The sequence below is a fragment of the Thalassophryne amazonica genome, chromosome 12 (assembly GCF_902500255.1).
Source record: "Thalassophryne amazonica chromosome 12, fThaAma1.1, whole genome shotgun sequence".
NCBI lineage: Eukaryota > Metazoa > Chordata > Actinopteri > Batrachoidiformes > Batrachoididae > Thalassophryne > Thalassophryne amazonica.
In genome coordinates, this window is record NC_047114.1 from 97,614,360 (window position 1) to 97,627,549 (window position 13,190).

The window sequence follows — 13,190 nt, forward strand, 5'->3', positions numbered from 1 at the left end:
GTTGGTTATTGAAGCATCAGTGTGGCTCCATCAACAGAAGGCCTAAATATGAGCATGTTTACTTCCAGGAAAAAACGGAACCAAGAGGCAGCCGAGGCGCCGCCTGAACCTGATTACAAGGACCAAACACCACAGAAGAAAAAGGTGAAGAACTGCAAACAAGAGAATGCCTCAAAGGAAAAGCAAACTCCCAAAGCAAGGAAAGAAAAGAAGAAAAAGAGGGAACAGGCAAGAGAAGAAGATGGAGACGCAGTGAGCGTCCAGAACACTGAAGTGTTGCTTCCACATTCAGGCGAAGGAAAGAAGAAAAAGAAGAAACTGAAAGATGGTAAAGGAGACCAGACGGATGAAATCTCCACAACTGCAAACCAAGAAGCATCTGCTAAGAAAAAGAGTAAGAGATTGTTTGTAATCTTCATTGAATTCAGCTTCATTCATTCATCAGTTTTGCTCCAGCGTTTTACTGATTGAAATTTATGCTGCGTTTACACATAGGCAGGATGCGTTACGAATGTCCTATTTACGTCATTCTTGCCACATTCCTGACATTCTTAATGTGACTTAACGCATCTGAATAGGTTTCTTAATAACGCGTGTTGTTGCGTGATATTCGTGATTTTCATGGGGCATGTTTTTGGCTGTCAAAAAATCTTCCACAAATGTCATGCACCACCCTCATTTTGCCTTATGTTGTGGAGGTCGCAACTGAATGTGTTGATCCATCTTGTGATCCTTAATAGAGCGTGACAGCGTTCTTCTCTGATGTGCGCATAATTAAACCCTGCTGCACCGCATTCAGTTTCATTGCTGCAGGTATGCTGAAGTACAGTGACGCCAAGTCGGCTAAAAGTTTCATTTCAATGCTCCTTAGCGCGCTCCTGCAGGTGTTCAACCTGCTGCATGTGCCTGATGTTTGGCAAAACGAGCGAGATGAGAGCCGCGTGGAGCCACACATCTGGCTCAGTCCGTGGCCTCCTCCTTTCTGCGCCACTCCATGGCACAGAGCCCAACTAAGCATGCAATCACAAAGTTCTTCTGCTGTGGATTTTGAGGAGCGATCTGAATTGTTCAGCAACTGACGGTTGGATGAATATGGGGGTGTGCGTGGAGACAATTCGCCTCATTCACAACTTGACAGAACTTAACGATGCGCTGTTACGCACAATAGTACGCAACAATACGGAAACTTATTCTTGACCGTGTGTAATGGTTCCTGTTGATTCTCCAGCAACACGTGGTAACAGGTTGCAGCAGTTCCTGAGGACACCTGACGCCTCTGCCCTGAATCATCACATTCGTGATCTGCGGTCAAGAATGTGTACTTTGTGGCATTCGTGACGTGCCATCGTTATGTGTAAATACAGCATTAGATGGTCAGGACCAGTGTTGCCACAGTTACTTTGAAAAAGTAATCCAATTACTGATTACTCCTTGAAAAAGTAACTTAGTTACTTTACTGATTACTCAATTGGAAAAGTAACTAAGTTAGATTACTAGTTACTTTCCCCAGCTGCCGACAACAACTCTCTGCCACCTCAACTTGACAATGATACCTGTTTTGCCAAAACTCACTTTATAGTCACCCTTTCTTGGCTTCAATGAAAATAAATACCGTATTTTCCGGACTATAAGTCGCACCGGAGTATAAGTCGCACCAGCCACTTTATCCATTATAAAGAAAAACAAACCATAAATAAGTCGCACCAGCCACTTTATCATTATAAAGAAAAATAAACCATAAATAAGGTCCACTGGACTATAAGTCCCATGGACATACAGGTATGTTAACATGAAAAGTTCAGATGATAATATTGTGACGGCTACCGTTTTCGGATGCATATTTCACCAGTCGCAACTTGTAATCTGCAGAGTATGATTTTCTTTTTGGTGGCATTTTTTCGGGCCTTCTCCGTTGTCTTATGTTATCAGTAACGTTAAAATTTTTATTTTTCTATGGTAGTCAGAAGTCGCAGGAACAGTCACACAAGCCTCGAGTGCCCTCTCGTGAGCTGCATTTTACCTACGGATATGTTTGTATTTTGCGGACCACATTGCGAGCCGAACCATGCAGCGCCTACCTGCACAGCTCATGACCTCCCAGCGGTGTCGATCCAGCTCCTTCCAAGTGGAGACGCTAATCCTCCGCCGTCGCTCAGTGCTCCCATGCAGCTCTCAGCGTCAACTCTGCTCACACTGATATCCAAGGGTTGAAGCTGTCTCGGGATATAAACACCATGTTCGTCTGCTTCAAACGCTTTTCACAATCATCGACGCCAGCTCCTTCCAAGTGCACACGCTAATCCTCCGCCGTCGCTCACCCGGTGCTCCCACGCAGCTCTCAGCGTCAACTTAAACACTCTGCTCACATTGATATCCAAGGGTTGAAGCTGTTCTGTTCGCCATGCCGGAATAACAGCAAGCACCGAGTTCGTCAGCTTCCCACGCTGTGGGTGAGGTGAGGAATACGCATCCAAAGTTCTGTTCCCTGATTGGTTATCACGACCAGCGTGAACTATAGGATGGCCGTCATACTACAGTGCCCATGATGCATTGCATTTCCTTTTCCGGTGGCCATTTTAAAACAGATCGACTCTGTCACGTAAAATTGTTTTGTTACAGTAAATTAATTGAGATCCTACCGGTATATTTTTCATTTATAAGTCGCACCGGAGTATAGGTCGCACCCCCGGCCAAAACATGTAAAAAAGTGCGACTTATAGTCCGGAAAATACGGTACTTGTTTTATAAAAGGTAAAATAAAGACCTCTTTCTTGACCTCATATTTAACTGTTGACAGCACTGTAACAGTAAAACTTGCAATTTCTAAGTAGGGGTGGTGGCCAAGTGGTTAATGCTCTTGGTTTCAGTTCAGAAGATTCCGGGTTCAAATCCCACAACTGCCACATTTCTCCATGTAATGTGGAGTTGCGTCAGGAAGGGCATCCTGCGTAAAACTTGTGCCAATTCAACATGCAGATCCACCTTGGATTTGCTGTGGCGACCCCAAGTGCAAACAAGGGAGCAGCCGAAGGGACTTACTTTATTGTTTATAAATGTAACTATTAAATTCATCATTCAACATTTAAATTCTCTCTAAACATTTTATTTGTCGAAATTATTATTATTTTAAGTAGTATTAGTAGTTGTAGTAAAAAAAAAAAAGGCTTCAAAACTGGACCTTTAATCTAGGGATGTTTGGGGGGGGGCATCCCTGCCCCACGCCCCCATTCCATCTGGATTCGCCCCTGCTTTGGCGTTTGAGCACAAAGAATGGATAACATTTATTTATGCAGAAAACATGACCAGATTTACAGGTAAGAAGGTTTTATTGCGTTTTTACATCATGTGGTCCTCAGAAAGAGAGTTTATGTGCATTTGAGTGGAAAATAGTGTTAGTTGTTGACGCGTCGCGGAGGATCAGCTGTTTTTAGCAGCAGATACGGAGCAGCTCAGAGGAAAAAAAAGCATAATGTCTTTGTAAAGCTCAGTGCAGGTGTGCCGTTGTCACCGCGCTTTAAGAAGTGAGGACAAGTCGTAGCTGTTGCAGAAAACCGCGGATGAAAAGCTCACAGCTCGCTTAAAGTGTGTAGTTCAGTCGAACCCCGACCCCCTGCCCACGGACCAAGTTTAATGCTGCTATCGACCCACAATGCAAAAATAATAGTAACGCACAGTGACATGGAGGAGTAACTTTAATCTGATTACTGATTTGGAAAGATTAACGCGTTAGATTACTCGTTACTAAAAAAAAGTGGTCAGATTAGAGTAACGCCTTACTAAGTAACGCGTTACCGACATCACTGGTCAGGACAAAGTGATATTTGTTCCTACGTATGAACCCTTAAGATGCTGTGAAAGAACAGAGTCTGTTCCCTCCAGGTTAACATGACAACCCAAAAATTATACATAAAAGGGCCGACTATCACTTAAGCCAAACTCATGCTACTCCTTATCCCCAACTCTGTTGACTTGCAGAACCCTGTGCACCGTTGCGTTGTCTCTTTGAGCACAGACATCGTCCTTATTGAACACGTTACACCGACACAAAGACCTCAGGATGACACAGATAAACTTGTGCTGACATCATGTCTGCGTTTGCAGGAAAGTGGCGGTTAAAGGAGATGCTGGAAGAGATGGAACGTGTTCCGGAGTTTCACAGTCCTCCAGCTTCTGTGAAGGTACGATACAGTTACACAGTTAAAGCAGATGCTGACCTTTGGAAGATTTCTCATCACCCTCCTAAATGAATAGAAACTGAAGAGAAGCCGACAGTGAGGCGCAGGACGTATTTGATTTAAATTATTAATGGAACATCACAGTCAAATGTATTTCAGTGTGATATGAATATTTCACGTTGAGTCAGAACGTACATCAGTACATTTTGCACACATGCAGTATGAATGGAACATAATTTCTTGAATGCAGAACAGAAAACCAGCAGTGCAGTGTGAGATATTTATTGCCAAAGAATTTTATTCTTCCATTTGTTCTTGTTGATGACTTTGCATCAAACATAAAGTTGCAAAACAGACACGTGAAAATTTCAGTTTAATTCTGAGTAGACAAAATGGCCTTTTGAAGGTTTGGCGTTTGGCTGTTTGAAGGTCTCTTTAGAGCAGTGATTCTCAACCGGGGTGCCGCGGCACCCTAGGGTGCCGTGATCGATCGTCAGGGGTGCCGTGGGTATTTTTCATATTCGCGATTATTTTTCATATTCGCGATTACCGTGAATTATTTATTTTATCCACAAAGCATAAAACGACTCAGAATCTGACGTCATTGTGCTGCAGCCTCGCTCTCGTCTTAAGGCGGGACAATAACAAGGAGGCTGACGGCCGATTAAAACAGTACCGTCTCCTTCAAAAGCCGTCTAAAATGCGGAGCTGTCGGTGTGTGTGTCTGTGCCTGTATGTGCACGCGCGCGGCGTTAACAGGCTGCAGACTGCGAGGGAGGGGGTGAGTGAGGGAGGGGAGGGGGTGAGGGAGGGGAGGGGGTGGGTGAGGGAGGGGAGGGGGTGAGGGAGGGAGGGGAGGGGGTGGGTGAGGGAGATTCCTGAATGCGGGCGCGACACGTTCAGTGCGCAGCGAGCGCGGAGCAGAGAGAGGATTTTAAATGGAGTGAACATGTTAACAAAACGAAAACGTGAAGCTTTTACTTCTCTCTGAACTTTCTCTAAAGGTGTGATTCTGCCGTTACCGTCCTGTTCACACCATGTGCGCGTCGCATGCTGAATTTATGAGATCATGAGATGAAATAAACGGTCAAATATCTTTAAAAACATATTTAAAAAATGAGAATATATGAATGAACTGAGATACACACACAAAAAAATGTTCAGACGCACAGATCACAAAAAGCAGGTGAGAACTCTGAACTTTAACAGCTGTTATTTTCCAAAGGTATTTATTTGTTCAGTCTTGAGCTTAATGTAGTGTTTAAGCACAAAACGTGACTGATGAGGAGAAACAATTTCAGAAATGCAACAGAAACAACCACAAATCAGAAAAAGTTGGGACTGTATGTAAAATGAAGATAAAAATAAAAATGTTGCACCATTCCCAGTTTCACAGAAGCCAAACGTTCTTCCAGAGTTGTGTAATTATACTACAATAGTAGAATATAAAGAAGGGGAAAAAAAGAAAAAAAAATAGACAATATATTCGTCAATCGCAATTATTTGTCTGACAATTAATCGTCTCCAGAAATTTCTAATCATGACAGCCCTACTTGAGATCAGAGCGCAAAATGCTTGAGGATTTTCGAAATGCGATGTTTTCTGTATCGATTTTCTATTGCGATAATTGGGTTTTGCGCAAAACCAGAGGTAATAGCATTATAATATTATTTTAGTTGGTGGTGTGCCGCAGGATTTTGTAAATATAAAAAGGGTGCCGCGACTCAAAAAAGGTTGAAAAACACTGCTTTAGAGTAAACTATTTCATCTGAATCCATTTAAATATACTTTTAAATATATAAAATTTTATAAAATCTGTCTTCATGTTATTTTAAACTCTTTACTGATTAATATCATATATGGAAAAACTTGAACGCATCTATCACACTAAAATGATGTAATTTAAAGGTGACATCTGTTTAGCTTTTTCCCTCAAATTTGACTATTTATGTTGAAATTTATTCATTAGAAAGCTCCTTTATTTCTGCTCTGTATTGCAAAATTACAGCTAATTTTTTGCTGGTGAAATATTTTGATAGGATTTGATGGCTTGCCTCTACTGGTGGTTGGCTCTCACTGCGGTATTGTATCACTTCCTGTTCCGGAGCACAGCGGTGTTTTTCTGTATCTGTTAGCTGTTTAATCTGCGCAGTTAGATTGATCTAGTTAACTAGATAACGATTTGTTTCACAGTGTAATCTTCACGTGCCTTAACTAAAGCACTCCCTCTGCTGAATCACCTCTAAATTATTTACACATTATTCACTTTGTGTGTTTTTAGGAATCCGCTAGCTTAGTGCAGCTACTAGCTCTTAGCCGGTTTAGCATGGCGGCTTCTCCTGTCTCTCCCGCACTTTTCTGCTCTGGGTGTGAAATGTTTAGTTATTCCTCGGCCTCCTTTAGCAGTAATGGTACTTGTAATAAGTGTAGCTTATTCGTAGCTTTGGAGGCCAGGCTGGGCGAATTGGAGACTCGGCTCCGCACTGTGGAAAATTCTACAGCTAGCCAGGCCCCTGTAGTCGGTGCAGACCAAGGTAGCTTAGCCGCCGTTAGTTTCCCTCTGGCAGATCCCGAGCAGCCGGGAAAGCAGGCCGACTGGGTGACTGTGAAGAGGAAGCGTAGTTCTAAACAGAAGCCCCGTGTACACCGCCATCCCCTTCACATCTCTAACTGTTTTTCCCCACTCGATGACACACCCGCCGAGGATCAAACTCTGGTTATTGGCGACTCTGTTTTGAGAAATGTGAAGTTAGCGACACCAGCAACCATAGTCAATTGTCTTCCGGGGGCCAGAGCAAGCGACATTGAAGGAAATTTGAAACTGCTGGCTAAGGCTAAGCGTAAATTTGGTAAGATTGTAATTCACGTCGGCAATAATGACACCCGGTTACGCCAATTGGAGGTCACTAAAATTAACATTGAATCGGTGTGTAACTTTGCAAAAACAATGTCGGACTCTGTAGTTTTCTCTGGGCCCCTCCCCAATCGGACTGGGAGTGACATGTTTAGCCGCATGTTCTCCTTGAATTGCTGGCTGTCTGAGTGGTGTCCAAAAAATGAGGTGGGCTTCATAGATAATTGGCAAAGCTTCTGGGGAAAACCTGGTCTTGTTAGGAGAGACGGCATCCATCCCACTTTGGATGGAGCAGCTCTCATTTCTAGAAATCTGGCCAATTTTCTTAAATCCTCCAAACCGTGACTATCCAGGGTTGGGACCAGGAAGCAGAGTTGTAGTCTTACACACCTCTCTGCAGCTTCTCTCCCCCTGCCATCCCCTCATTACCCCATCCCCGTAGAGACGGTGCCTGCTCCCAGACCAACAATAACCAGTAAAAATCTATTTAAGCATAAAAATTCAAAAAGAAAAAATAATATAGCACCTTCAACTGCACCACAGACTAAAACAGTTAAATGTGGTCTATTAAACATTAGGTCTCTCTCTTCTAAGTCCCTGTTGGTAAATGATATAATAATTGATCAACATATTGATTTATTCTGCCTTACAGAAACCTGGTTACAGCAGGATGAATATGTTAGTTTAAATGAGTCAACACCCCCGAGTCACACTAACTGCCAGAACGCTCGTAGCACGGGCCGAGGGGGAGGATTAGCAGCAATCTTCCATTCCAGCTTATTAATTAATCAAAAACCCAGACAGAGCTTTAATTCATTTGAAAGCTTGACTCTTAGTCTTGTCCATCCAAATTGGAAGTCCCAAAAACCAGTTTTATTTGTTATTATCTATCGTCCACCTGGTCGTTACTGTGAGTTTCTCTGTGAATTTTCAGACCTTTTGTCTGACTTAGTGCTTAGCTCAGATAAGATAATTATAGTGGGCGATTTTAACATCCACACAGATGCTGAGAATGACAGCCTCAACACTGCATTTAATCTATTATTAGACTCAATTGGCTTTGCTCAAAATGTAAATGAGTCCACCCACCACTTTAATCATACCTTAGATCTTGTTCTGACTTATGGTATGGAAATAGAAGACTTAACAGTATTCCCTGAAAACTCCCTTCTGTCTGATCATTTCTTAATAACATTTACATTTACTCTGATGGACTACCCAGCAGTGGGGAATAAGTTTCATTACACTAGAAGTCTTTCAGAAAGCGCTGTAGCTAGGTTTAAGGATATGATTCCTTCTTTATGTTCTCTAATGCCATATACCAACACAGTGCAGAGTAGCTACCTAAACTCTGTAAGGGAGATAGAGTATCTCATCAATAGTTTTACATCCTCATTGAAGACAACTTTGGATGCTGTAGCTCCTCTGAAAAAGAGAGCTTTAAATCAGAAGTGTCTGACTCCGTGGTATAACTCACAAACTCGTAGCTTAAAGCAGATAACCCGTAAGTTGGAGAGGAAATGGCTTCTCACTAATTTAGAAGATCTTCACTTAGCCTGGAAAAAGAGTCTGTTGCTCTATAAAAAAGCCCTCCGTAAAGCTAGGACATCTTTCTACTCATCACTAATTGAAGAAAATAAGAACAACCCCAGGTTTCTTTTCAGCACTGTAGCCAGGCTGACAAAGAGTCAGAGCTCTATTGAGCTGAGTATTCCATTAACTTTAACTAGTAATGACTTCATGACTTTCTTTGCTAACAAAATTTTAACTATTAGAGAAAAAATTACTCATAACCATCCCAAAGACGTATCGTTATCTTTGGCTGCTTTCAGTGATGCCGGTATTTGGTTAGACTCTTTCTCTCCGATTGTTCTGTCTGAGTTATTTTCATTAGTTACTTCATCCAAACCATCAACATGTTTATTAGACCCCATTCCTACCAGGCTGCTCAAGGAAACCCTACCATTATTTAATGCTTCGATCTTAAATATGATCAATCTATCTTTGTTAGTTGGCTATGTACCACAGGCTTTTAAGGTGGCAGTAATTAAACCATTACTTAAAAAGCCATCACTTGACCCAGCTATCTTAGCTAATTATAGGCCAATCTCCAACCTTCCTTTTCTCTCAAAAATTCTTGAAAGGGTAGTTGTAAAACAGCTAACTGATCATCTGCAGAGGAATGGTCTATTTGAAGAGTTTCAGTCAGGTTTTAGAATTCATCATAGTACAGAAACAGCATTAGTGAAGGTTACAAATGATCTTCTTATGGCCTCGGACAGTGGACTCATCTCTGTGCTTGTTCTGTTAGACCTCAGTGCTGCTTTTGATACTGTTGACCATAAAATTTTATTACAGAGATTAGAGCATGCCATAGGTATTAAAGGCACTGCGCTGCGGTGGTTTGAATCATATTTGACTAATAGATTACAATTTGTTCATGTAAATGGGGAATCTTCTTCACAGACTAAAGTTAATTATGGAGTTCCACAAGGTTCTGTGCTAGGACCAATTTTATTCACTTTATACATGCTTCCCTTAGGCAGTATTATTAGACGGTATTGCTTAAATTTTCATTGTTACGCAGATGATACCCAGCTTTATCTATCCATGAAGCCAGAGGACACACACCAATTAGCTAAACTGCAGGATTGTCTTACAGACATAAAGACATGGATGACCTCTAATTTCCTGCTTTTAAACTCAGATAAAACTGAAGTTATTGTACTTGGCCCCACAAATCTTAGAAACATGGTGTCTAACCAGATCCTTACTGTGGATGGCATTACCCTGACCTCTAGTAATACTGTGAGAAATCTTGGAGTCATTTTTGATCAGGATATGTCATTCAATGCGCATATTAAACAAATATGTAGGACTGCTTTTTTGCATTTACGCATTATCTCTAAAATTAGAAAGGTCTTGTCTCAGAGTGATGCTGAAAAACTAATTCATGCATTTATTTCCTCTAGGCTGGACTATTGTAATTCATTATTATCAGGTTGTCCTAAAAGTTCCCTGAAAAGCCTTCAGTTAATTCAAAATGCTGCAGCTAGAGTACTAACGGGGACTAGAAGGAGAGAGCATATCTCACCCATATTGGCCTCTCTTCATTGGCTTCCTGTTAATTCTAGAATAGAATTTAAAATTCTTCTTCTTACTTATAAGGTTTTGAATAATCAGGTCCCATCTTATCTTAGGGACCTCGTAGTACCATATCACCCCAATAGAGCGCTTCGCTCTCAGACTGCAGGCTTACTTGTAGTTCCTAGGGTTTGTAAGAGTAGAATGGGAGGCAGAGCCTTCAGCTTTCAGGCTCTTCTCCTGTGGAACCAGCTCCCAATTCAGATCAGGGAGACAGACACCCTCTCTACGTTTAAGATTAGGCTTAAAACTTTCCTTTTTGCTAAAGCTTATAGTTAGGGCTGGATCAGGTGACCCTGAACCATCCCTTAGTTATGCTGCTATAGACGTAGACTGCTGGGGGGTTCCCATGATGCACTGAGTGTTTCTTTCTCTTTTTGCTCTGTATGCACCACTCTGCATTTAATCATTAGTGATCGATCTCTGCTCCCCTCCACAGCATGTCTTTTTCCTGGTTCTCTCCCTCAGCCCCAACCAGTCCTAGCAGAAGACTGCCCCTCCCTGAGCCTGGTTCTGCTGGAGGTTTCTTCCTGTTAAAAGGGAGTTTTTCCTTCCCACTGTAGCCAAGTGCTTGCTTACAGGGGGTCGTTTTGACCGTTGGGGTTTTTACATAATTATTGTATGGCCTTGCCTTACAGTATAAAGCGCCTTGGGGCAACTGTTTGTTGTGATTGGGCGCTATATAAATAAAATTGATTGATTGATTGATTTCATGGGAAATAACTGAGTTTTCTCTGTGGAATTTTGCTGGAGACATGAAGTTGGAAGCACGTGTGTAAGATTTACAGCTCATGCTGCATTCAGTAGAGGCTGGGAACTCCAAATGTCCAATTTACAAGAACAAACACATCTGCTAAAGCTGTAACAAAACGTTAGTCTCACCACTGACTTAATTTAGCAATCCAAATGTTGTAGCTGTTATGAACATTATCCTGGGCAGCTTGTACGGCATGTGTAGTCTATTATCCATCCAGCAAATATCCAGCAAAAGATTTCAAGTCAGTTTTGTTTTGTTTTTTGTACTCTTAAATGATACCGCCAGCGCTAAAAATACATCCAATACGTGTAAACCAGACTGGACAAACTAAGTAATAAATAATAAATGCATGCCTGGCAGCTCAGCGGCGTCCTGCTGATTTTACGTCTCCTGAAGTGGCGCACAGTAAACACAGAGAAGCTGCTTCCTGCTTCACAGGGCTTCAGGATTTTACATATTTCAAAGCTTGACAAGTTCCCCATGACGGTCATGAAACATTCAGTTAACTTCCTCACTTTTGCATCTTTTAATTCTTTCATTTGTCCAGCCACAGTCAATAAACCCGTAAACATAGACGTCGCTAAGAGCTAGCAGTTCTAATGGATTTAACGCCCATGTCGGCACCACAGCTGTCCCGCTGAGATTCCTAATGCGATGTCGCTTCCCTCTGAGCCTTCATCACACTTGTGCAAAATCGGGTAAACTTGCAAGGCTTTCTCATTTACACATGTAAAAAACCAGCACCCCCCCTAAAAAGACCCCCCCCCCCCCAAAAAAAACAGATGTTGACAAAGCAAGTTTTGCAAATTAAAATTGCAAATCATTTATTTGAATATAAAAGAATAAAATTAGAGTGGTGTCGAATGGGGCTGCAACTAAATTATTTTCATAATCAATTAATCAAGCCCATAAAATGTCAAAACGATCATTTGATTATCAAAATAGTTGTTGAATAATATAACAGCTGATTAAGGGGCAGTGGCCAAATGGTTAGTGCATCCAGTTTCAGTGTGGGAGGTTCCTGGTTCAAACCCCACCCATGCTACATTTCTCCAATATGTATTAAGCAGATTGGTAATAAATAATAAACACATAGCTGTTAAATGTTGCATCCGGTGGAAAACTTGTGTCAAATTAACATGCAGGTCCATAATCAGTTAATCATTGCAGCTCGAAATGCAAAAAAAAACCCTATTTTTATGACTTGAATCATTAAAAAAACAAAAAACAAATTGGAAACGATTGAAGACTTCCTGCCCCTTTTTTAAATACATTTACCATCATCTTGAAATGTGTTTTTGAGAAAAACCCAAAGACACAAGGAGCTTGAATATTTCACAGTCAGTCCCTTCAGCTGCCTTGTTTTTCCACTTGGGGGCGCCACAGCAGGTCCAGCGTGGATCTGCAGGCTGATTTGGCACACGTTTTATGCCGGATTGAATATACAATGTATAAACTGCAATATTTTATAAACAAGCATTTGTAATGTTTCCAGAGAAGGAAGTCTTCTGAAACGGTCTGAATGAATCTGGGTGAGTACGTACACACGAGATAAAGCAAATGAATCTGAGCGGCAAACCTGCTGCACTCAAAACGCAGTGTGTTTAATCGTCTCCTCACTCTTACAGATTCTTTTCCTGAACTCGGCTCCCCCTGCTGGAAGAATGTTGCTTTTCCAAACTGGTTTACAAAAAAAAAAAAAAATCACCTAACGGTAGAATACAATGTTTAGTTTTACTGGTTGGCACAAAGTAAAATAGAAAAAGAAAGAACTTGTTCTTGTGTTCAGTAAACAGATGTAAACTGTGAGTTTAGAGCTAAAATACTAATGTGTCGGGTTTCTCTGGACGTGTTCGTTTCAGTGTCTCTAACCTGCTGTGTGACAGTTTACAGTTTAAAACCTTCGAAACACATTCACTGTTAGAGAGAGAGGAAGCACAAAACATCCTCCTCCTGATTTGTAGCCGAGGTTTGAGCCCCTTTCAGTTTATAATGATGCAGTTTTCAGTCATCAAACAAGGCATTGGGACGATCACGGCGACTCTCCTCCACCAGCTAATTGTTGGCGGTCTGATATGTTTCTTAACCGCAAGAAAAAAGTATCTTGTTGCTGAAATGTCATTACTGTCTTTGAGGCGGAGACGTCTGGTTCGACTCTACACGTCTGACCGCGACGGGATTGAAATCAATTTTTGCACTTATGAAACAGACACTAAAGTAACATCTGTCGTCTTGGCAACACAGCTAATAAATAAAACAC

The 13,190-nt window shown here is 41.6% G+C and overlaps 1 protein-coding gene across 1 annotated transcript in view; it reads left to right on the plus strand.

Annotated features, from left to right (window-relative positions):
- The window catches only part of LOC117522389 (transcriptional regulator ATRX homolog), a 31,904-nt gene extending 19,274 nt beyond the window's left edge, over window positions 1–12,630 (plus strand). The window contains exons 11-14 of the mRNA XM_034183781.1: window positions 69–394; window positions 4,102–4,178; window positions 12,426–12,462; window positions 12,559–12,630. Coding sequence (XP_034039672.1) covers window positions 69–394; window positions 4,102–4,178; window positions 12,426–12,452 — 430 coding nt within the window. The 3' untranslated portion in view covers window positions 12,453–12,462; window positions 12,559–12,630. The remainder of the gene's footprint in view (window positions 1–68; window positions 395–4,101; window positions 4,179–12,425; window positions 12,463–12,558) is intronic.
- Window positions 12,631–13,190: the final 560 nt, after the last annotated feature.